Source organism: Pipra filicauda, unplaced genomic scaffold (genome assembly GCF_003945595.2).
Source record: "Pipra filicauda isolate LSUMZ 115617 unplaced genomic scaffold, ASM394559v2 scaffold173_size1550139_pilon, whole genome shotgun sequence".
NCBI lineage: Eukaryota > Metazoa > Chordata > Aves > Passeriformes > Pipridae > Pipra > Pipra filicauda.
In genome coordinates, this window is record NW_024104251.1 from 40,828 (window position 1) to 66,140 (window position 25,313).

General features: G+C 38.5%; 3 protein-coding genes across 14 annotated transcripts in view; 2 read left to right on the forward strand and 1 right to left on the reverse strand.

The window, feature by feature from the left end:
* The window catches only part of SHLD2 (shieldin complex subunit 2), a 33,834-nt gene extending 27,831 nt beyond the window's left edge, over nucleotides 1-6,003 (forward strand). For all 7 annotated transcript variants that reach the window (XM_039379718.1, XM_027720635.2, XM_039379720.1 and 4 more), the window contains 4 exons: nucleotides 1,831-2,037; nucleotides 2,918-3,152; nucleotides 4,866-4,981; nucleotides 5,561-6,003. In XM_039379718.1, the coding sequence (XP_039235652.1) occupies nucleotides 1,831-2,037; nucleotides 2,918-3,152; nucleotides 4,866-4,981; nucleotides 5,561-5,733 (731 nt within the window). In that variant the 3' untranslated portion in view covers nucleotides 5,734-6,003. The remainder of the gene's footprint in view (nucleotides 1-1,830; nucleotides 2,038-2,917; nucleotides 3,153-4,865; nucleotides 4,982-5,560) is intronic.
* Nucleotides 6,004-9,110: 3,107 nt separating this feature from the next.
* LOC113987662 (synaptotagmin-15) lies at nucleotides 9,111-19,216 on the reverse strand. 5 transcript variants are annotated; one of them, XM_027720645.2, is made up of 8 exons: nucleotides 18,915-19,216; nucleotides 15,470-15,668; nucleotides 14,636-14,778; nucleotides 13,749-14,044; nucleotides 12,774-12,944; nucleotides 12,130-12,250; nucleotides 10,693-10,872; nucleotides 9,111-9,413 (listed from the first exon to the last, which is right to left on the reverse strand). In XM_027720645.2, exons 1-8 carry the CDS (start codon nucleotides 18,919-18,921, stop codon nucleotides 9,277-9,279), a joined length of 1,254 nt encoding a protein of 417 aa, XP_027576446.1. In that variant the 5' UTR covers nucleotides 18,922-19,216; the 3' UTR covers nucleotides 9,111-9,276. The 5 variants fall into 5 exon arrangements, with proteins under 5 accessions (XP_027576446.1, XP_027576445.1, XP_039235657.1 ...); XM_027720644.2 differs by having other exon boundaries at nucleotides 13,749-14,068; XM_039379723.1 differs by lacking the exon at nucleotides 15,470-15,668 and having other exon boundaries at nucleotides 13,749-14,068; nucleotides 18,915-19,192.
* A 740-nt stretch (nucleotides 19,217-19,956) lies between these two features.
* The window catches only part of GPRIN2 (G protein regulated inducer of neurite outgrowth 2), a 33,214-nt gene continuing 27,857 nt past the window's right edge, over nucleotides 19,957-25,313 (forward strand). The window contains exons 1-4 of one of the 2 annotated variants that reach the window (XM_039379731.1): nucleotides 19,957-20,311; nucleotides 21,240-21,323; nucleotides 21,927-22,065; nucleotides 23,639-23,730. Coding sequence is in view for 1 of the 2 variants with exons in the window: in XM_039379730.1 (XP_039235664.1) it covers nucleotides 22,049-22,065 (17 nt within the window). In the remaining variant the exon portion in view is untranslated. The remainder of the gene's footprint in view (nucleotides 20,312-21,239; nucleotides 21,324-21,926; nucleotides 22,066-23,638; nucleotides 23,731-25,313) is intronic. The other variant, XM_039379730.1, reaches the window with a different exon arrangement.

Consider the following 25,313-nt stretch of genomic DNA (forward strand, 5'->3'; position numbering starts at 1 on the left):
AGTGTTAACTATTACCAGTTTTGCTGGGTCTTCCTTATCGATGTCAAGTTTAGCATGAATTGCTGTTTTTTTCTTCTTCTGATGTTCATTCTCTGCTTTCCACCTTGCTGCAGTGTCAGGCTTTATATCCGAATGGTCTTGCAGTCTAGTCTGGCTGTAACTGCCTAAAACTATCTCTTGCATTAATTAATTAATTACATAGCTTGTGTTTCAGCAGTGACTGACTTACCAAATTCTGACTTTTTCCTGGCTTTGTTCTTTAAAAATAAGTGAAAGTAGGTTTTTGTTAAATTGATAACTTCAGTTTATGCTTCTGATCAATGAATACACTTAGGAAGTAAATGGTGTATTACTTGAAATGCTGAATATGCCTGCCTAAAAAGCCAGTTTTCATACAGTACAAGATAAAATCCATAAAGGTTAAACAACTTCATAGTGAATCTTTACCTGTTAAATTCTGACACTCTGAATTCTGCCAGTTCTACTTCAATTTATAAGTAATCTCCATTCCTGGAAATCATTTTAACTGCAAGACCTAACCTTTTAAACTACTTGAAGAAAATGGTCCAATTCAAGCAATAACTTTTCTATGTAATGCCTACATGGCTCTTATTTTTGTGCATGCTTGAGTGTTAGCAGGTGTATACTGTTTGTTAGGTGCTTAGAAATCTTACAGAATTCAGTCATCTAGAATATTACTTTTAAAAATATAGAATTTGATTTTTTTTGGTAGCTGCCAAAAGAGGATACCAAAGGTAATTTATTAGACACAACAATATATCATTCTCTGATGCTTAGAATGGAAAAGTATAACATGTAGATCTCTGTAGTATTGTTTGTGTTTGTAAACCTTGTGTCTTATTCTCTAGCTAGTGTTCTGTGCATCTGGCAGTTGGCATTTTTATGATTAAATGATTATTTGAAATTCAAGATGAGGGATTGTTCAAATACTTAACTGTGTACAAACCATGAACATTTGATTCCAGTAAGATAGCCAAAAAGATAAATTCACAGGATACTAGAGCATACACAGTACAGCAGCTAAATAGTGTGAGTGGGCTACAGGAGAACCACGATGTCCACAAAGTCCTTGGCAGGAGTTGTACCACAGCTCTGCTATGTGTTTACTGGTTGTATGAGCAGATTAGGAACTCCTTAGTCTTGTAGAGGAAGGTATGGAGACATCTAAATATCATTTATTTTTCATCTCTTGCTAAAAATCAGTTTGGACTTCCAGTACACAGTCATCAGACATTCAGTTCATGATTTACACTCACCTGGTTTAGATTGCCAAAAAATAAAGATGTATTTCATTAAATACATTTCTGTAAACTTATAGTTTACTCACGTTTCTGATAGATTTTTAGTCAACAGGGGAATGTTGAAGATGTCAGTAATAGTTTAATTCAGGTGTCAGCCAAATCTTGTTCCCTAGTTAGACTCTGTCCCTTATTTCCATGTATCCCCTCTTGCCAAGTGTCTGTTTCCTCCTGTTTAGATTTTCCCTCGGGGTTGCTGTAGTGTTACTGCCTGAAACATTCCTTTGGACTGAAGCGTACTCAGTTCTTGAGGGCTGCAAGATCTCTAGTCAGATATGAGGTGCATGAAACTAGATGAATGCTCAGACAATTTTTTGGAAGTATTTCACTGTAAAACAGTGCATCTGACAGTGCATTTTTCATGGGCCTGAAGTTGTAGCATGTTACCACCAAAAATCAGACTCTAATCCAAAATAGGAAAATGCTAAAACTTGTAAGTGACCTTGGCTTGCTTTAAATTAGCCACAGCATAAGAAAATAAACTCTTCTGTTTGCTTTTTTTGTTCAATAGATCACATATGGGACTTCAAATACCTTCTGGTCCAACGTAGTTCTGTCTCAGGTGACTTGGAACTGCACACAACTCCATGGTCATCCTGTGAGTGCTTGTTTGATGATGACAAAAGGGCAATTGAATTTAAAGAAAAGTTTCAGAAAAGCCAAACATCCCTCATGCAGTTGACAAAGCTCTCAGCACACTTGGAGGAAAAATGCTCAGGTAACTGTTATCCGTAGTTCTGTAGTCTCTTGTGCAATGCTTAACTAAGCAGAATAGATGCTCTGTTGGTGAAGTAAAATGCTTATGTTTTAAGGTAGCACAGCTTTGGGAGTCTGAATTTATTCTGGAGGCTGCTGCTCACTACTCAACCAAACTGATGCAGCCTTCATCTCATGAACCCAGTGGTGAGATAGGCGGGGTGTGTGGTACCATACAAAGACAGCTTTGGAACATAGGGAGAAATGCTGACTTTAGTTATCCACTCCAACCAGCCTTGTAATTAAATGATTAATCACTGAAAGCTTGTCAAATAGTATTTCTCCAAAACTAGAACTCTCTAAATCAAGAGTAAAATAGCTACTGCTATTGAAAACTTCTTACAAAAGAACAAAGAAAACATTTTACACAGTCACCTCCTCCCAGATAAACCTAAAAGATTGCTAGGTTGGTGTTAAATTATAGGAAGTAACTAAAGTTGGTGTTGCAGCATTTAACTGTGGTTTATGTTAAAATACAGGAAAGCTAAGTTGTTAAAGCTGTGATTTTCAGTGTCTCTGAATTAGTGGAAAGAAAATCACTTGGAAATTATCTGCACAATTTTGTTGTCTTATTCAGGCACTTCTGTAGAGGCATCTACGACAATACTACCTGAAAATGTAGTATTAAAATGTACTTTTATACATTTTAAAATAGTATTTAACCACAGTGATTTTTCCTTACATAAAATATCTCTAAAAATATGAGCATGTGTTACTAAAGGGAAAAAAAGGCAGAAAGTTTTATTGATAGTGATGTTGGTTTTGAATCAGCTGCAGCTCTTGCTTTTGCTTTCAGTTATAAATAAAACTGAATTCATATTTGATTGAACTTGTTTTTGTAGGAGTGATTCAAGTGAAAGCCCATATCTTAGAATTGAAGTTTACCATTTCAACTGGTCAGTACAAGCAACTCATCTTCTCTGCTGACACTTCACTGGAGTGTGTTTTGGCTTCTCTGCCTATGATTACATATTCAGGTTGTGCCAAATGTGGTTTGGAACTGCAGGCAGATGAGAACATGATCTACAAGCAATGTATTAGATGTTTGCCATACAACAAAGTAAAAAAATTCTACAGGTAAACAAAATAAAGCTAAAATACTATTTACTATTAGGGAAGTAAACTGCAACTTTCTCCATTTTAAGTTCCCCTATATATAAAATTCTTTATTTAAGGTGTGGTAAGCAGTCCTTGTCTTTCTAAGTGAAAGTGAATGTTCAAAGAGTTTTTCCTGAATTGCTGTATTATACTGTCGTTATTTGTGTGTGATATTCTTAGTTTAAATTGTAACTTTTTAATTTCTTTGAGTACTATGTCATACAGAAATGATGTTTACCCAGTACTGCGTGAGATGAAGCTAAGATGGAGTAGAAGCTTGAGGACCAAAGGAAAACTTAAGAGTCCAGTCTGAGTTTGAAATCGTGTGAATGCAGAACCATATTTTTAAACTGAATAATCAGTTTTGGCCTTGCAGAAATAACATTGATAAATGTTTTCAATCAGCATTCTCAGAGAGCAGAAATACTGAGTTATCACCAGATGGCACTGTGAGACACATACATTCACACTTAGAGAAAATAAACTAAGCCTATCCAGTTGATGTAGGAACATTGTTATTAACTAATTGTTCAATTTTTAAATTTATCTTGGGCTTTCAAAATGTATCACAGTGACTTAAAAGATGTGTAGCTAGAGAATGTTAACTGAGACGGTCATGGATGTAACAGAATCGTAGAATATGTAAATTTTCTATCTAAATTCTTTCTCAAATTCTTTCTAAACTCTTTCATAGTGAGTTTAATGAATCATTGACTTAAATACTAATATCCTCTTTATCTAACAAGGTAGGGAATTAGTATTTTTCCTCTAAGCAAAATGGTCTTGCATCTTTAAGTTTATATGCTGTTTGTTTTCCTATCAGGGAGGATTAAGTGTGAAGAGGTTTTTTTTCTTAACTGGAAAGGTTCCCACGCTCTTTCATAAGATTATAGACTCTCAGTGGGCCTGAAGGACCTCAATTTGCTTCTTCACAAAAGGTGGTAGAAAAATGATGGATTTGTGATGTTTGTACTCTCAGCATGTGAACACAGCTGGTGGAACTTCCATGCCCAACTTTTTCAGAGAAAAGCCTGTCATTTTTACACTGAAATTTTGCTCCGATTAGATTAATAAGAATGTATCACCTTAGTAATATTTCCAGTGAAGGATTTTTTTAATTTGTTTAGTGGTTTGTGAAATCATTTGGTATTTGTCATGGTACAAGTGATGTACCCTGGTATTATGTGGCTATAAAGTGATGTATTAAGACAGATTATATTGGGTGATGTTGATACAGATGATACAATTCCAAATGATCCACCTAAGCTCATCTCCCTACTTTGCATTTCAATATGTTATGTACACATTGTATATTTGTAGGTACATATACTTAGATATAAACATTTATACTTAAAGTTCAGAGCCATAAGTAACACTTATAAATAACAGTGCATTTCTCATTGTCTTCCAAGGAAGACAAGTCATAAAGCATTTTTTTCAGCAGTTGTCTTAAAGTAAGGCTTACTTTAGAAGTTACTTTAACATTGAGTAGTAAATTCAGTATATACACCTCAAACTGATTCCAGTGCTACAGATTTGACAGATGAGCGCATAGAGGTTTTCTTGGTTTTAGAGTTCTTGGTGTTATGTTGCAGAGTAATATTAAATTGTCTTACTTTCAGAAATTTTGCTTCAATAAAAAACCCAAAATGTAGCAGCTGTCTTTCAAGAGACTTTTGTTTTCTGATCTAGACCTGCTCTGATGACAGTAGAAGATGAAGGATATGAAATTTATGTTCACGTCGTGTCTGAGTTGATGGAAAAAATCTTCCTCAATATTCCTGCAGACTGGCTGAACAGATTACTAGGTACTGTTTCATGAATTATTTATGATAGAAACGGGCAGCAAATTGACATCGGAATCAAAATTTTTAGTTACTGACAGTTTAAAAGAAAAAACAAGCCAACAACCAACATCAGAGAATATTTCAGTTGCTGTCCGAGAAAGAAGTTCAGAGTACAGGTGGCAGCTACAAGAGGCGAGATGCTGTGAACATTTACTATATAACTAAATAGGTGTAACTATATAGCTAAATATTCAATAGCTAAATGGATTCCTTATAGGCAAAATAGAATCTTTTAGCAGTTTTTATAAATAGCTGACATGCTTTCAAGATGTGAAACGCTGAGAAGTGGTTCAGACAAGCTTCACTTGATACATCCTATTTGACCTGAGAGGCATTTTATGTGATTCACAGATGTTAACAGTTTATGAGAAACAGGCTCAGCTCATTGTTTTTAAAACATAATTAAAAATAAAAGCTAATTTTCTACTCAGATGTTGAACTGCATTTCCAGTGATTCAGTGGAGCTTTTATGGAGGTAGAACTTGAATGCTAGGTGCTATTGTGAAAATCAAGTGTAAATTGAATTGTTGTCTTTTGCAGTGCCCTCCTCAGATATAACCTACAGCACAGTAGTAGCAGATCTGTGTCATTCGCTGCTAACAGATACAGAAGCATCCTATTTGTTGGAAATCAGGAGCCATTTTGTGCTAGATGAGAACAGCTACCCTTTGCAAAAGGATTTCCATCTGCTAAATTTTCATCCTGATCTTTGAAGTATTGACCTCTGCGGTAACTGAGTAACAAAGACCGTAAGAACACACAGATGGTAATCAGAAGAAAAACGAGTTAGGTGAAGGAAGCAAATATTTTTTAAAAAATTACAATAAAGGACTTTAATCTTAACTTATGAAAAAAGCAAAACCACCTAAAGGACTGATATGGAATATGTGCTAATAGTATATACTACTGCTGTAATACTGGTGAATTGTCATAAAGTATATTTTTATACCTGTATTTTTATCTTAATAAACTCTTCCTGGGTATGTGTTTGCCTTTTTCTCCTCAGAAAAGTTCACTACAATTGAGAGACTGAATTTTCCTCAGATCTGGAAGATTAGAGGAAGGCAGACAGAATTCAGTAATATTTTAGTTATAAGATTTTTGTTTGTCTGATTCTGTATGCTATCTGTGACTTAGTTATGTCTTTTGGTTTGATGTTGTGGTTGGTTGCTTGAGCATTTTGAGTTTAGTAAGACTCGTGAGAAGCAGTCATCAATTGCATTAGAGAAACCCTAAAGATTGTTTTATATCCTGTCAATGTGTAGTCTCAGTGGGTTGATTTGATGCCTTGGGGCAGAAGTCATGCCCTCTGGATTGCTGAGCTCTGTGTGGGTAACCACCAAGTTCCATCTACTGGGCTTAGGTCTCTCCAGCTGCCAGGGACCCAACTGCCTCATTCTCTTCTCAGGGTTTTGCAGATTGCCCCTCTGACTCGTGTTTAACAGCATTCCTTCTTGAAATCCAAGCTGCAAACATGATGCCATAGTTTGGTTCCTATCTTCATTTTAATAATTCTGTGTAAAAGTTATAGGTCCTGCTGCCTTGTGTTTACTACTCCAGACTTTTCTCCCTACCTTTCAAAGAGGAAGTCACTTTACTTTCTGTGCCTGGCACAGATATTTCTTCTGAAGGAGCTCTCTGATGCTCTATCACCTGCGGTGCATCTTTCTCCCCTTCGGTTTCATCAAGCTGCTGCTTTCAGAATGTTTAGGAGCAAGTGATTTTCATATCTGGTCTCTCATTTCCTTAGAGGAAGGATAGATGAGTGCAGATGGCAGTGATCATTAGGCTTTCTAAAAGAATAGTATAGATATCATTGTAATTGGGAGAAAGAGGTAAGAGTGATCCAAAAAGGATTTATAAATAAATACTCTGCTTGAGTAGTGGTAGGGCTTCTCCAGGATCCTGTTCCCTAGATCAAGAATGTCACCATTATTCGTGTTTGTTCTACAATGGTGGTGAATTGCTGCTCACTGTCATCAGATGGGGTTGTACTTTCATGAACTTATGTGCTAGATTTATTGCAGAGCTTGAGAAATCCCTGTACTTGTCAATAGTAATGGGAAGAATTGAGGAAGCTGTCACATTTTCTATGATCTTGCATTTATTTGTTGTATGTTTCTTGGGGTTTTCTGTGCTATGCATCTTTGTAAAAATTTAACATTTTTTAGAGGAAAGGTACTTCTGGTGGGCACTGAGCAGTCTTGTAATCATTCCTCTTCCTTCATCTCAATTTAAGTCTCAAGCAGTAGGTAAAAATAATTGCTACATAGTTTGACAATAATACTGTATTGTAGCTCCTTATAATGTCTCTTGCTTTACTCAAATAGTTCTTGTTCAGGAAGAGTCAAAAAGGGTCTTTCTCATTTACTTCACTTGGATTGGCTGGTTAGTGCATTTAAATATGTTTCCTCATTACTTTAGCTGGAATTATTGAACATACAAGCTGGAAGCATTGTTACTTTAATATGTAAGAAGCACAAAGGAAAGAGAATCACATTAGTACAGTGCATTTTTTAATTACATGGACGATACTGTACATCAAGTCAGACGACCTGTTAATAGGGACTGTACATTCCATGCATATTCCTGCACAAACTAGTAAACCAGCTGTCTGAAACATTACTAACAGGTTGCTTTTAAGATCTTTATTGATATTATTTAAGTAATGAAGGAAAAAATTTCTTCCATGAAATTGTTTTATTATATTAATGTAAAGTGCATAACTGTACAGTTTTCCTTCCCAGATCAAACATGTTGCTTATCAGATTGGTTTACGGTAGTTTTGTAGGACTAAAATTTGAAAACAGCTCATTGGGGTTGAGGGTGCTGGTGTAACTCGTTTAGCCAAGATATAATTAGGGTTGAGCACTTTGTATAATTCAGTTTTAATGTAATGCATCTAGGCTCATCTTGTATCCAGGGGTGCAGTTAGCAAGACAGACTGAGGGTACCATGTAACATTTCAGATGGTGGATCAGGGAAGTCTGTTATCTTACAATTACTCTGTGATATCTTCTCATTCATAATATTTCCTTTAGATAATAACAATATTATTGAAAAGGGAAAGCATTCTCATCTCTCCAAAGAAGTCTCATCTTTTTAATATATTTAATTAATTACTATTGTATCCTGTTTGAAAGGAAGTTGGTTTTATTTCAGCTGTAGAGATTATGATCCTCTTGGAACACAGTTGTACAAAATATTTTGTTGCAGTAGTCAGTCTGGCTGGCTTATGACTGTACAGTGTGAAAGGCACAGAGTTCAGGTCCCCAGTGAACAATCAAGAAGAGAAGAATGTTCTATTTTATTTTGATTAAGAATAATTGCTCCAAATTACTTTATGGAAGAGTAATTTACTTAACAAAGATAACTCTACTGCTAAAACAGATATATGCCTTGGGGGCTTAAGCTAATTGGATTTTCAATGTTAGAATGGTCATACCAGGTCAAACCCAAGATTCTTTAAATCAGTGCGCTGTCTCCAGCAGAGACATGTTTAGAGGGAAATATAGAAGGGCAGGACAGGTCCTTTTCTTATGTTCTCAGAGTATTCCAATACTCATGGAAACCTCCAGTCACTTGTGACTTCATGACTTCTATGCTTGTGCCAACACAGAGTGGTGTATGTTGGGGTCAGGTGAAAACATTGAACTGCAAGAAATACACTGTGCTGAGGGAAACAGGTGCTTCTGGGTTTCTGACCCATAAACAGTTCCTTCCACCCTTCCTAATCAAAAGAGGTTTTAAATATAATGCTGCTATTTTGAATAAACTGTAAATTTATTAGTTGGGTTTGTCAGTTTTGGCATCTTACTGGGCTCCCACCCTTTTTGGTGAAGCCACTCTGCCTGTGTTAATGCAATGTATGGGCAGTTAGGCCTGGTGTCATCACTGAAAATTTTTAGGTCATTTTGGATTCTATCCACATGATGGGTGATCATTTGTGCACAGAACTCATGACCAAGAAGTGGAACTTACTAATCAAAATAACTAATACTGGGAGATCGTGTTTGGCTTTGTGTTTTGTTTACTCTGCTGTGTGTTATATAAAGTGAACATACATTTTGAAAAGGGAAGAGTTCCAGCCTACCAGGGACCAAATCTTTTATTTTTGTTTGGTTAAGGAAATAATTCAATTCTTTTATTATTGTCTACTTAGAATACAAAATCTTAGCAAATATTTTTGTACCCTTTAGATAAGAAAGATAGTAAGAGCTTTTCCAATTTAAGGTTGGTTTTTTTATCAGTACTGCCTACATGCTGTGGCAGAGAGCATGCCATCGTTTAACCAGCTCCTTGGGCTTGCTGATCATTTCATTCCAGTGTTCAAGTTCTTTGCCACGTGTGTACATGAAAGGCCCAACTACTACTCGTCCTAGCAGAAGTGTTTCTAGGAAAAAAAATAAGCAGTTAGTAATGAAATCCTTGCCTAAATTTGCATATTAACTTATATTTCTCTGGGTTATGCATATTCTGAAAGTCACTAAACCAAAATATTTGTCAAGGAATTCATGCTGGATTTCAGGTTCTGTAGTTTCTACCTGCTGAGACTCAGGTACTGCAGTAAGTGTGTACTTAGTCGATGCAGGCCTGCACTTAAACTAGACTGTGTTCAAGGCACAAAGATCTCTATCTGCCCAGCTCCTCTACCTGAAGTTTACTGTGGAAGTTTGCCCTAGTTTTGGGCATCAGCACCCTCAGTAGGATTCATATGGTGCTCTGGCTTGGGAATGAATAAATGTAGTTACTGAGACAGCTTGGAGGCACAGTATGTGGACTGCCACTGACCACCCTCTGCCAAGGAGCAAATTGTTTCTTCACACCTGGACTTTTCAGCTGTGAATGGGGGAAATGATTCGAACTTGTCTGGCATGAACTTCAGAATAGTTTGTAAAGCATTTAGCTGTCTGTGAGTGAAAATGATGAAAGACTCAAGTGCTGATTCTAGTTCTCATCAATCCTCAAAGCCAAAGTACCTCCCCAAAATCTCACCTAAAGGAATTTTCTTTAGGAGTGTGTGAATCTAAATGAGGCTGTTAATGTTACATTATCAAGATCATATTTGCACTGCAGGGAAGACGTTCTTGTGAGCAGTGGAAATATTGAATTCTGATTTACTTCTCCAAGTGGAACTCCTTAGAGAATCCTTAATGGATTCTTGTAACAATTAGTAAGAGGTGGCCTCACGTATCAAGTTTTCTGCCAGGGAATGGGGATGTTGCTAATCTCTTTCTTCTTTCTCACTGCATGAACTGCTGGGATAATTAAAATTCCTATCACTTTCAAATTTGGTTAGCTAGAGTGAATGGCTTCAAAATTTTGGAGGTTGAGGATTACCCACAAATGTTCACAGAATAATTGCGTAAGCTTGTTTTAATAGGATACTGAAATAATACAAAAAAAAGTTCAGCACCTTGTACTGACAATGACTGGTCTGTGGTTATTTTATTCACCCTCTGTTAAATTTATCTTTAACCTCTGAAGGAGACATATGCTTAACTGCAAATAAGTTGTTCTGCTTTTTGAAGAAACAGCCTGTGAAATACCCCAAAAATCTTATACGTTTTATGATTATTGCTGAAAAGGAATTAGTTCCTCCCAGGTTTAAACATGTCTCCAGTTTGTAAGAGATTTATGACAACTTGACTGTAATAATTTATGTAGCTTACTTTCTCCCTTGATACTCTGGAGCACAGATAGACTCAGGCTTGCTGTATCCAGCTCCGTCTGATCTGCCTTGAAACTGAAGGTTTCATTATACACTGGATTGGCAGTTCCCAGAACAGCTGCTGTCTTTTTACTTTTGATGAATTTGTTATGGTTCATCAGTGAGACTTTGACGTACACACCTTGGAGAAAAAGAAATTCAAGAAGAAAAATACGTGAGAAGCAGTTGGGAGATGGCCTAAGGAATTTCTTCCCTTCAGGATTCAATATCAGGTATCAAATCAGATCATGAGGGATTCACATGACAGCATGGCAATGCATAACATTTGAGCAGGGAGCACACAAAGCACTGAGGGTGCAGTTCCGCAGTGCACTTTCCAATTCAAGAGCTGTTAAAATGAGCAGTCACATCCTTACCCTGCGTCCTTGATCTTATATTTCTATGCCTTCCCTTCATCTGGTGGAGCCTTTTTTGCAGGCTTAGTTTGTTCAGTCAGCAGTTATTTTCGGGTGTGTGATCAGGTGGCTGTCTAAGCCAACACAAGGGAGGCCGTGAGGGAGAAGCCACATGCCAGAGATGCAGCCTGTGCTCGCATTGGGTGTGCTGCAGGTGAACAGATTCTCACAGTCACCCAGACCTGTGGTGAGGGATTCTGTAGAAAATTTGAGGAAGAGATCAATGATCTCTCCTCTTTCTTTTAAAGAATATTACAAAAATTGTGGGGGACACATGCCAAGAGCAACAGAATTTTGCCTTGCTTCCTGAGGGGGACCGGTATTGCGTTATGGTCTTATTCAGTAGGTCTTTGACAATGAGATCCAAAGCAACCTGAAATTTTCTGCTGCCTGTTTTTGTTTTGAGTGTTTAGATTTTAAAGAGCATTTTGAGGTAATCTCAGAGACCAAGGACATGAGTATGACATATCAGAAAAACCCCCACTGCAGAAAGGGAGGAAAATGTGACTCGGTGCCATGGTCCTTTGAAAAGCCAGGCTGTCCTAAAATGGGAATTTTTTCTCACTTCAGTTCTTCCCAGGGCAGCTGTTTAGCATCAGGAGTTGTCCTGCAGCTGTTACCTCTGGGAATTTGACCTGAGGCAAATCTTTTCATGTCAGTATCCCCTGCAGTACTGCTTTCTCTACGTTGGAGTGCAGCAAAGGGATGTTGCTCTCTGTACTAAAACAGGAGAAAAAAATTGCCACTGATGACATGAGACAAACCATTTATTATGAAACAAATCCCAAACATAGCAGAACTAAGCTATCAAAATCCAATTACCCCAGTAGCAAAATATGGCTTGTTTCCACTCATGTTAAATCACTGAGATGTTTATTTGTTCTTTCCAGAGTCACTCAGCACAAGCCTGGGTGGACAGATGAGGAAGGAGCAAATTAAAACAGGAATTCTGGAGCTGATAGCAGAGGGGAAATCACACTTACCAACAGCATGGCTCTCCTCCTGGAGTTTTAATCCCCTTGCCCTCAGAACCACTACAGTGAGACGGCCCAGGTAGTCATTGTAGCTCAGGGAGAACTGGATATCACCATACTCTGAAGGAGGCTTGGGAAGCAGAACACCACTTGTCAGATATATCTGAAAAACTGTGGTCGCATGGACAAATGGGGAGAAAAAGCCTTTTTCACAGTAATGGTTTCTGTCACATTAAGGGATGTGAGGGAATTGTAATGGCTTTATTTATGCCATTGTGGCATTTGATGTAATCAGTTAATCAGCCTTCCTAAACCTTTGAAGTATGCTCTCTTCTGGGTTCTGCCTATTTCCTTGCCTCTCCTGCTTTTTTTTTTTCTGCTCTTAGTAATTCAAAACAGAAGCAAATAGGAAAAGGTGCTTTCCTATGTAACTACCTCCTAACTCATGTGACTGTTTCTGAGAAATTGGGTAATCCCTTTATAGCAGTTGTGGATCTGCAGGTTGGTAAGATGGGGATTCTGATTCCAAATGTTTATCAAATACTTTTTCATTTGATGTCCTTGATAGAACATGCTTCTACTTCAGCTGTATCCCTCCAACACTTGCAAGATGACAGAAGTTCCACAATGCCAAGCAGTGTGGTACCACATACCTCCAGGTTTTCTTTCTCCAGATCTCTCCATATGACTAGTTTGTTGTCATCAGTTAATACTTCATTTTTTAGTGGGAAGATAACTTGTCCTAGGAGATGATGCTTCTTGTGTTTATCAACATGATAAACCAAAAATTTCAGAGTCCTTTGGAGCAACATTTTACTGGAAACCTGTACAGGAAAAGGAAGACTTTATTAATAATTATAAAATATCTGGCACTTTTCTATTCTAGCATGACTTCAAAGGAAGAATTTTTCAAAGTATGTTGAAGGTAGGTGGAGATTTCCTTTAATTATTTGAAGTTCACTTTCTTAATTTGCCTGAAGTTTTAGCTATGCAGAAGTCAAGATGCAAGCTAAAATAGAATGAGTTTATTTGAAAAATATGAAGTTAGTTGGTGGTTTTTCAGCTCATACAGATCTAGTGTTATATGATGCATTCACTTTCAGACACAAATGTCTACAAATCTGTAAACATTTATTTTTTCAGTTGTCTGAAACACAAACTTTTTCTGGTTTTAAAGCTTTTGTCTTGTGACATCTGCTGAAAGCCTCTTAGCATGGGGGGAGCCACTCTTTACAACACTGTACAAATAGCATACCAGATAAGTTCTAGTGTCTACCCCACTTCCACAGCAAAGAAACTAAAAGCTATGAAAGCATTAGATCAGTATTGGCTGCTTCTGGACTTCCAGAGCTGCTGGGCTGAACTGCTCAGCCATTCAAACTGGAATTTTCATCATTCCCAGGGCAAGTCCTGGAATCCTTAACTTTGGTGCAGAGCACAAGTAAGATCAGTTCTGGAGCCACACACTTCTGTAGCTCAGGATCTCCAAAAGCCTCAGTAAAATATCCCATCTCTGGTGGAAGCAACTTCTATCTTGTCAGAAGTGTTGTGAATGTTAATTTTCCACAAACTACTGTAGTTTGACAGGTTAATATTTTCTAACAAAAATCTGCTTCGTTAAAAAGTACCTGAAAAACAAAGTTTTCATCAAACTGCGGGTTAAGTGTTTTACGTTTTGTTTTGGACTGCAAGCAGCTTCTTTCATCAGGCAGCAAGTAGATTTTCACAAATGGACTGCAGGAATCAGCAGGAGGCTGCAGCTTTCTGACTTTGATCAAGGAGACCAGGAGCCTCTCTGACTCCTGCTCGTATTCTATGGAGAACCAGAGGCGGCCGATGTTGCCATCAGGAAAATCCGTCTCACTTTTGTCTTCAGGAAACTTGTACAGCTCTGGGTTAATGGTCCCTACAACGTAAGCTCCAGCTTCATGAAATAAAAAACAAGCACCTTGTAAAAAACGAGATTAGTCTCAAGACCATACAACATTTTTATAATCAATGTATTAGGGGAAATCACATTAGTCTCTTAATTAACAATAATTTTTGGTGTAATTTCATATTTTATTTCTCTTTTCCTCAAATTTGGAGGAGTAGTTGTAAGGCTGCACCACTTTTCTTTCTTTTATTCCTGTGACTGTATGTAGATAGTTTTAGGTATTTGTTGTTTCAGTCTGCAACTGGTCACTGCTGTTTCTGGGAACAACAATAAGACACTTGCTGAGCTACACTCGTGTTGGGCCTTTACAAAACATGGGAGGAGAGATTGCTTTGTCTGCCATATGTGCAAGGTACCACAGCACTGGGACCAGAATGGCTCTGTTCTTGCTCAATTCCTATATCTATCTATCTATCTATCTATCTATCTATCTATATCTATACACACACATATAGTGTTTAGGGCTTGTACTGTGTAACACTATGTCTAATGTGCCCCCAATAAATATGACTCATAATAATCAAGTTAACCCATTAAAGGAATACCCTTAAGGAGAGTCCCATTTTTTCAGTGCCATACCCAAAGAATGAAATGATGACCGTGGCCCAGACTGAGGGATCATGTAGGGGTCACTGTCTTCCTGAACTTGTTCTTCATTTGTCAGGTTAATCCAGTCTCTCCCATGCAGTGTTGGTGGAATGATAAATGGAACACTCCTGGATCTGCTCAAGACAACAGCAGCTATTGACTGTTCTGGTTTAAATATGGAAACCAAACTTGGTAATAGTAATAACTTTACTGTTCTTTTCACACAATTTTGTAAAAATTCTACAGAGATGCATAGGTAAAAATTATAAATATCCATTGTTTTGCAATTGATTTTGTTGATTTAATGCATAAATATCCAGTGAGTCACATTAGGTCTCAGTTCTTCAGACAGATTCCTCTCTATCCCTCTTTCTTTTCCTTTAGAATTTATCTTTCAAAGGAAAATAAGAATTAACTGCAGCTTCTTGGTTTAGAGCCCAAAAGCCCTGGTAACTAACTTTCTAAGGAGTCTCCCTCCCTCCTGAAGTCCTGTTGTTTGGTTCTTGGATGCTTCATTATGAGACCACCAGGAATGACTCTGGAAGATAGGTGAATTTGTCTAGGTAACAAAAGAACCTAGCCATGCACCAATTACATTTGAATGTAGTATTTCTTTTACATAAATCAGAAATAATCGTTGCTTTCATAGTAAAATTATTCATTTTCTAAAGAAACAAAACAGAACATGACTGATGTTTTCACATAATGTAGGAGTCTTATTTATTTCTTACATACACATATTAGGTCACCCCCTCGTTTGAGATTTGACAAGTTGAAATAAAGTACCAGTAGTGTATGCTTTAAAAACAAAATGAAAATAGGTACCTTGTGCTTTTCAGTTGCATTTCAGGATTTATCTGATCCTGAAAAAAGGCATTTACATTTGTTGTTTTGACAGAACTGGTGAGCTTTTCATAAGAAAGGAGGCAGCAAAATTTTTTCCAGAGCAGGTATGCAGTCATTCCAATGAGAACAAATAGAAGGATGCCTCCTATTACAGCTCCAGCCACAGCAACTGCTTGCTCTATACAAACATAGAAGCACATAAAGCATCATAGGAAGATCAAAGTTACAGATGTTTTGGGGATAGGCAGGAATAATAAAGCTAACAAATTTATCTGATTTACATTCCAGAATGATTTTTAAATGAAACCTTCAGCTCATGTGCACATTTTTATCTTTGGAAGATGGATGACATCAGCAGTGACAGATTAGAAAGTGTTCAGATATGCTGGCAATGACTGCAAGGTAAGAGACTACAGACAGGGGGAAAAAAACCCAACCAGACCCCAAAGGATTGTTTGGGCTTTCATTTTACCTTAGCATAAGCATTTTACCTCAGCATGTCAGAAGTGCTACAGCTTGTGTAACAAAAGAAGAAGAAAAGCCAGGAGCACCTAATACAAAAGGTACCATTATTTTTGTTTGGTTTGTTCTTCCATTATTTTGGTTTAGTTTGTTCTTCCAACTATTCATCTATGTTGTGTTGAGACTAGACCCTGGAACAAGGAACAAAGCAAAGCTATGGGTTGTTTTCCTTCTAAGGATGCATGTGTTTCCTGATCTGTGAAGTCAGAGTTAAGTATCCATTAAACACAGTTTCCTGAATTGTGATTACTTCACATAAAACAAAATCTTGTATAATTTGAGTTTTGGGCTGTTCACAGTAAAAAAACTTAATAAATGTATTTAATATGAATATGAGGAATTCTGTTGTGAGAATTTCTCATCAGACTAAGGGTAGATAATTGCTAATGGGCTCAGTTCGTTGCTTTTACATGTTTGCTGAGTATGCTGCACTGAAAGGCTGCAAAGACCGCTTATGTTCAGTCCCCACTAGACTAGTACTGATGCATCGAGATGTGACTAGATCTCAACTGAGAAGTGATCCTACCAGAATATCCTCTGTCTGAAAAAGAGCCCAGACTGCAGAATTATCTTCCACTCTGCAGCCGTGGGAGGCAGCTCAGGACCAGCTGAGTACTGGGTGCTGACTATTCTCAGGGTCTCCTCTGAAACTGAAGCAGCAAAGTGACCTGGTGTTTTCTCACAACTAGTATTGACCTTTTTCCCCTTCTCTGTGCTTAGGGAGATATAACTGATTATGCTTTATTTCTTTTTCCTTTTTATCTGTCTGTGCTTGGTAGATACCTTGCAGTATCTCTCTATGATGGTACAAGTAAATAAAGACAATACAAGCACAAAATAATCAGTCAACACCAGTAATAGCTTTGAATAAGAATTCAAAACTAATTTTATGGAGCTTATTGATTAGAGCTATAAAGAGTATGGCAAGTGAGTTGCAAATACACGTATTACTGATCTTTTTCAGTGTTGCCTTGTTGCCATAAGTGATATGAAATGTCCTTCAGCTACAGAACACTTAAGTAATTACCTTGTGCTGCAAAATTAACCTGGCCACAGTGCCTTAAAGACCTCTAGATATCCTAACTCATTTTCCTGCAGTTGGTAGCGTCATCAGAGCCAACTCAGTTTTGCAGCTCCCCTCCAGGTGTGTTGCCTTAACTGTCTGCAGGAATTGGCTGCTGCTTCCCTGTGAGTGACATAATCACTCGTGTCTCCCAGCACCACCACGGAGCAGCCACTCTGCTCATGGCTGTGCCACAGCAACGGGCACTTTGCTGTCCCTGCAGCTGGCAGGTGACCTGAACAGGTTTCAGCATTCAGCCAGACTATTACTGCAATACTTATTCTGAGGAACAGGAAACAAGTACCCATTTGGTATGGGTTAATATTAATACAGACACAAGTCTGATTGTGCTATGTGGGTGAATTAGTTTCCTTTGATAAGAATGCACAGTATGAGGAAATGCATATAACCATGGGAATTTTGTGTGTTTATTCCTTTTAGTTTTGTAGGGTATGCTCAAATATGTCTTCAGTCAGATTGCCATTTCATTGCAGCTTAGATGGCCAGATGCAGAAAAAAATGTACCAGTTTAATGCCTTTGAACATAACAGAAATGAATGTTTTATTTCATACAGGTGCACTATCAACAATACAAATGTCTATATGGCTGGTACTTTTACTGCCTGACAGAGGTGTCTAAAAGGTTAACATTTCAAGCAAGCTCAACAGAACTTTGTTTAACTTGTCCCCTTCATTCACAAGTCTTTGATGCTCTCAGCAGCAGTTCTGTGTCCCCCCATAACCAGTTTGTCACCATTTACTATTAAGGACAGTAAACTTCAGTGTGTTGTAATCCAACATATAGTACAGCACCTGTGCATTGATTTTTGGTGTAAGAGAATGAGTTTCCAATCTCTTTGTTAATGAGTTTTTATGTACTGAGTTTGTTCAGTGCAGAATGATGTGAGTTTATGACACAGCCACAGCCATTGGCTCAAATTCTTTCTTTAACTTTACACAGTGGTAGAGATAAGGTACAGTTTTACTCATTTCAGTAAAGCTACCTGTGATTTAATAAGAGTAAGGAGAATTTGGCTCACTTTTTGTCCATCTTATCTGATTAGATCAGCAACAGATCCAGTTGTGTAGGGCACAATGTAGCACTAGCCACAAAATCGACCATTGAAATAAGTTGAGTCCATTGTGTGCAGGGAGAAAATATGTATCTTTTTAAATAACTACCTGTCATCGTGAGAAATTATGTATTGTATTCTGCAGTGGTACTGGATCATGGCAGCTGGAGATGGAAGAGACCTGTTGGACCATTTCATCTCCGCGTGGCCTGAGCTGGGGACTGTCTACTGTTAATAGGTACCAGGTGTATCCCAGCACAGAGGAGATGTTGATGGTCATCCTCTGTCTCCTTTGGGGATTGCATCCCTTTTCGCTTACTGTCTGATGATGTGCTTTTAATAAGCTTTCCTTAAACTTTGCAGTAAGCCTTTTGGAGTTGTGACCAGCCAGTTCTCCACAAAAATTTTAATCCCCATATAAGGCACTTAGAGTATAAGCATATGTACAGTATAAACCAAATAACAGGGGTGCGGGCTGGACCCTGCATTGGCCGTGCCTGTCTCTGAGCCAAGCTCTCCCCTGGCCGGTGCTCCGGGCGGTGCCTCCCGGACCCGCAGGTTACGGGCTCCGCTCCCTGAGCCGGCTCCGGAGGAGGCCGGGCAGGTGAACAGCGCTTGGAGTTCACAGACAGGTTAGAGCCGATGTCGGGCTTTCCCGCAGCGCCGGCGGGCGGGGGCCGGGGCTGGTGCCCGGCCCGGGGCTGCGGCAGGAGCCGGGCACCCCCTCCCTCCTCCCCTCGGTCCCCCCGCGCCCGCAGGCACTCACCGGGCATGGGTGCGGTGCTCCGGTCACGGCCCCGGTGCCATCCCCGCCGGGCCCGGGCGATGTGCGGCTGTCCCAGGGCCGGCAGCCCCTCCCCGGACCGCCCCCGCGGGGCGCACACGGGAGAGGCTGGAACGGGAGCTGAAACAGGGACACTTCTGGTCCCGGGCAGAAGAAAAGCAGGGATACCTATTCGGGAAAGGTTCCGTGCTGTCCCAGGCTCTCCGTGCCCGGCCAGCCCCGCAGCGCGGGAGGCGAGGGACGGACAGCACCGATCCTGATGGGGAGGGAGGGCTGGAACCGGGCGGGGAAGTGGCCGCTGTGCTGCGTAAATCTTATGTCAGCCCTAAAAAACGTACCTGTGCGGCTCTGGCTGTGCGAGAGAACTTCAAAAGCTACAATTCTGCGCAGAAAAAAGAGTTTGATATTAGTATCTTGATTCTGAATATTCGGGTGGGCAAGAAAGTAGTATTAACTTCTTTCACGCTTTTAACAAAATACATAAGCACAAAGGAACACAAGAAATCCCCTCAGACAATTGCAATTTCTATATTCTCTTCCTATTTGTATTTATAAATGTAATGATCTTTAATCGCTCATGTGTGTAATAAACACAACCAAACAGATCTTTACCAACAAAATTACTCATGTATGGTTCAGAAACAAACTATTCACTGTCACTGCTTCTTGCCTGCTAATGCTTATTTCACAGTATGACAAGAATCTGTACCTTAAATTTAACAACTGTTTGTATTACATATACTTGTTCTCCTCACAGCTTTGCATACATTTGCATAGTTCTATTTAATCTAAAAGCCAGAGAAATGCACAGGAATTAAACCAGCAGGATTCTGGTGAAATATCTTCAGTGTATGTGGGATCTTAGAATACTTTTTACTGCATTTAAAATGTCCTGTTATAGATGTAGTGTGGTAAGCTTTCTTTATTAATTTTTGAGTCTTCCAGAAGTAAGAAAGTATTTAGATAATTTTTACTCTAAGAAGAAAAAGCTTCATATATTTCGAGTTTACACTTGTAAGAAAGTTAACCATTAAATAAATGTTGGATAGTCGTTGCTTTTACTATTCTTATTTCTACATTGAATTAGTATTAACACTGAAGTAGAGACTTATTGCTGAGCAGTTTTACTCTTGTCAGGATAATGTCTATAAGCAAGTCTGAGACAACCAAAAGTTGTGAGTTGTGTGGCAAGACAACAACTGTCTGCTTTCTGTTACAGTGTTCTCACTTGAGCTGCTTCTGTGGCCATGTGAGGAGTGATAAAGTTGCTTTAAACATCTGATTGCTTTACAGAACACTGCTGAAGGGTTAAAATGATCTGTGCCAGACGCACTGTCTGCCATACTGGCTGTGGTGCTTGTGAGGAGGTGTGTGAAGCTGTAAGTCTGGGAAACAATAACCAATAACCACCTGTGGGTTGAGCTCTTGTTTCAGTGAGCCAGCGGATGGGACAGTGTCAACTGTGAGGAGCAGATCTCACCCTCTCCAAGTCCCTGTGGAAGAAGTTAATGGCAAAGTTGTTAAGCAGGGAGCTTTAATTTTGATTCTCTGCTGCATCACAAAGTTCCTGTTCTCTAGTCTTTCTGTGCTGAGTTCTTGCACCAGTTGGAAATCAGAATAAATGCAGGATGTGAAACAATTATACTCTCCTTTATCTCTGATTACTTGCCTCTTTCCTAGCCTAAATCTCTGGAACAGCTGAGAGCAAGCTTAGAGTTTAATATTTTGTGGACCTAGATATTGTACTATAAATATTCTAAGTTTCTGGTGTGTATTTCATAACACATACATTTTTTTCAGTCTGCATATCCAGGTCTTGCATCTTACAGTAAAACCTTGAGCTTTAAAAGACCACTTAAAAATTCCAAATGCAGATACAAAATCATATTTTACTATACTTCAGAATAATCACTGGCAAGACATCCTAGTTTAGAATGCAGGGCAAGGGACACTATATTCTCCCCACTTTTTAATGATTACTTTTTTTTTTCTTTTTTTTTAGTATTAGCAACAAAAGTAAGGAGTCAGGCCCCAAACAGTAATACATATTTATGAAGTATGTTTTTCTTCATGTTCTATTTTTTGGTTTTTTTCTTTAGTTCTGGTGGCACATTCCTGTCATATTTTTGAAAAAATACATTCTTGTGAAGTTGCACAGCTCATCATCAGGGGAGATACCAAATACTGTAGTTTTTACTGTGTATGTCTGACAGCACTTTGCTCATAGATGATTTCCTTGCTTCGGTGCTAATTAGTTAGTCCTGTTTTGAATGCTGAAATGATGATACCATTTTTATGGTTGCTCAGGTGGAGACTTTCTTCTTGCTTTGGCAAAGCTGGAACTAATACTGAAAAGGTAACTGTGGTCACTGGAAGAGATGTGTAGAAAAGGTGAGCCTGAAAATCTTCTCTAATGTTGTTCTTAAACCTTCTGAAGAATAGAAAGACAAGTTGGAAATAGATTATGGTTTCTAAAGGAATTGATTTAAACAGTCAGAGCACTGAAGCTAAAGAATATTCTACCACAAAATAGTTTTCTAAGGAGTGTTAATTTAAAAACAGTGATGTTGCATTGCTCACGAGACACCTAAGTATCAAGTTTGCATCATTTATCATGTGATATTCTTGTAATTCCCACTAGACTGGGTGAAATTCAACGTATGTATATTTAAAATTGGATATTTTTGAAAAAACTGAAGTATTTGCTTAGCACCTTTTATACCATTCTGGTTACAATCAAGTTGACTGCATGAAATTACTTAAAGCTGTTTGTTAGAAAGATCCCGTGATAGAAGATAGAGAGGTATTTAAAGAAGATAAAGCTGTAGAATCACAAGCATCAGTAAATCCTTCTAATGATAAGTAATTATAGCACAGTTTAGCTGACAGTTTTACTCTAAAGTCCAACCCCTACTGTAATTTTTATTAATAATCTTAAAGTTTCAACGGATAAAAGGATTTTTTAATTTTTCTTTTTTAAATCCCATTTTGCAGCCCTAGAATGATCTTTAAATCCGGCCATTTCAAGTGAAATGTGTTCAAGTTGTTCTGCCTTCGCACCCACTTCCTGGTATTTGTGAATTTTGACTTCCAAATCGGTGGTGCCTTCAGCTACAATGGCATCTAGAAAGAGGTAAATTTTTTTTTTCCATTTAAAATGTGAAACTGGTGAATCACTCAGGGACTTAATAGATTAGATCTACAGGGAGCATTGATGGGCACCCTGACTACAACAAACAGATTACATCGAGAAGTGTAATTTTAAATGGCAGAAATAATGAGTACTTAGAATTTCTATAGTGCCTTTCATTTCCAGCATCCTGATCTCTCCACCAGCATTAATTACTGGTAGTTAACCATCACAAAACCTTTTTGAAATAATAGTTATTGTTATCCTTATTTTATAGGTTGTTTAATAACTGGAGTTCCTCCAGATCCACACTTGTGTAACTGAGATAAGAAGTTCTCCCACAGTCTACTGTTGGCCTTGGACTAACACCTAGTTCTTAGCTTTAGCAGGCTACGGATAATTGACTGTTTCAGAAAAGAATATGTGAAAAAAAGACTTACTCTGTCACAAAATACCCTTTGGATTCTTTCTGGGAGCCATTTGCTAGTGTCCTTTCTAAAGAAAAGATGACAATGAGAGTGAGTGCATCCAGAAGGGAACGAATCTCCCAGAATTGTTTTCTCTGAGCTTTGCTGTTGATGGTAGTTGCCTTTAAGCAGGCTACAGTCCAGAACAGCTCTCCCAGTAAAATTATGGGTATGAAATGGGAATAAAGACAGGGCAACGTGGGCAACAGGAAAAAATCTTCAAATGCTGCCATGTTTGGTGCTTCTAGAAGGGCCTGAGGAGAAAGGCAGCAAAAGAATAAAAGAGAGGAAAGCAAGCATTAACCCAGTTGAGGGGGTTTGATTCCTACTTTGGTGTTTCATCTTATCCCAGTAAAACTCCAGACACTGCAGCTAACCTTGACATTGTTCAGGGAGTGGGAGGCAGAATACTCTCTGGACCTGCAAAAACTTTCCACCTGGGTGTATTTATCCCATCGGTTTCCTCATGGCACAGAACTGGTCAACAGAACCTTGGCCACATGAAAAATTGTTACAGCTGGCACAGAACGTGCTGTGCAATACAGGGGTTTTTCCCATGCTTTGATATTCATCTTTTGCTCAGTATTTGAAATCCCTGACAGACATGGATACTTTAGGGCCTTAAACAACTTTTCAGCACTGTTATAATACACCTACTGCTATGAAAGCATATGTAGGTAAGGTCTGCATACCAGCACTTCTACAGGATTCAGAATGCTTCTCTTTTTTTTTACCTTTTCCTTTTTCTTCTAGTAAGCTTTAACTGTTGGTGTTGCCTAGTAATAAAATTTTTGCAAGCTATAGCACCACCTCCTGTCCAAAGTTGGGCTTTGGTGTGAATGATAGAGCAAACCAAAAAGTTCCCTTAAGGGTGGCTTCTTAATGTATGAAACAAAATGGAGAAAATGTGAACTTTCCTTTCAAATGACTTTTCCTTCCTGTGTTTTGCAATAGGAATTTCAGAAATACCAAGTCGTCTTGGCTGCAGGGGTTTTTTTTGCTAATATAATTTGCATAAGAAAGTTAGCAGCTGTTGCTCTTTTAAGAAAAAAAACAACAAACCAGTACAAAACATTCCTTTTAAAATTTCTTTATTAATAAACTCCAAGTTCACAGGTTATATGCACAAATCCTGTAAAGACTTTTGCAGTGAAAACTACTTGTGAAGCTCTGGCTTGTGTGGATTTAAAGCTTTTTGGGGGTAAGATCTGGCTTTTTGTTCTGGTTTTATACACCACATAGCCTTGGTAATAGTAATCTAAACTTTGTAACTCTGGCAAGGCCTTGCAAGATTACCTGTGTACACATGAAAAACGAGCTATTCACACAGCTGTAGTGATGAACAAAAGATGTTGCTCTAAGGCAAGACTAGTTTTTATTTTAGGCAGTAATTCCTAGGTCTCAGTCTGAGTGAGGGATAATGAATTTAAAGTAGACATAATGTAAATAAGGTAGGTACTCTAATACAAATGGGAAGGGATTGATGAGCAGGTAGATGAATCCATAGGCAGTAATCCATCTTAAGATTTGCAGGAAAGTACAAAATTATATATATGGCACAGAAATTACACCACAGGTAATGGTGTAATTGGTACAGCTTCATGGGGTGCAAACTTTTAACTGAGAGAAAAATGTGATGTTTGTTTTTGGAATCAGATAGGGAAAACTGATGACTTGTTTGGTGTAACTTACAGGTGTGTTTCTGTAGGCACATGCACCTAAAACTGCCCAATGTAGAGCCGCAACAGATTTATGGATGCCATCCCAAACATATATGTGTTAAAAAAAAAAGGTTGCTGAAGAACCCGGGCAAGACCATAGTGAGTCTCGAGGGTCAAAAAAAAAAAAAAAAAAAATTCAAAATCCTGAATGTAGGTAAAAAGAATAAACGTTTCATGTCATTAAGTCCCTATTTCACGTGGGCAAGTGATGCCTTTCCCTTTGCTCGGTGCCGGGAGGCGGTGGGCAGGCGTCATCCCGGGGCTGTCTCTGCCGGCTTTCCTTGGAAAACCGCTGCACAGGGCAGTGCTGAAACCTGAGCCATCCCTCTCGGAGACAGCTTCTGGCTCTGCAGAATAGACAGTTCAGTGTGGTCAAGAATCCACTGTGATCAAGAATTCACCATCCAATATATAAAGGAACTTAACAGAAAAAGGCACTCTCCCTGTTCTTATACTGCTTGTGCTACAAATAATAAGGAATGACTGATCCATTTACAGAATATTTATCTAGTAATGGTAGTGTCTAGTATGCATCAAAAATACATAATGACCTCTCCTAAATACACCAAATACAATGGGATTTGGCTCCAAATACTTTATCAATCAGCTTTGGCCAGTGTATGAATCCTCAATACAAAGGATTATTAATAGAAATTAAATCAGGTATAGTGCAGTTACGTGGGCAGCATTGCAGTAGCTCTGTGAACTATTGCAGTGGCAGCAAAAAGAACCAAAACAAACAAGCAAACAAACAAAACAAAACAAAACAAACCCACACAACCCCCCCCAACCAAACACAAAAACACACACACACAAAAAAATGGAAACCACCACCCCAAGAATTCAAAAAAGGGTTCATTCTAACTCAGATCCTTTCATAAGGATTTGTCACAGGAAGGGACAAAATAAGCTGATGTAGGCATGTTTTGTGTGGTAATCCCTAGAGTTTTGACTGCTGCAGCAAGAATTCTTCACTCTGTTCCTGTTGTCAGCTCCTCACTCAAAATATATGTGAAAATGTTCTAGGAAATGCAAGCAATATAGGAAGGATGAAAGTACATCT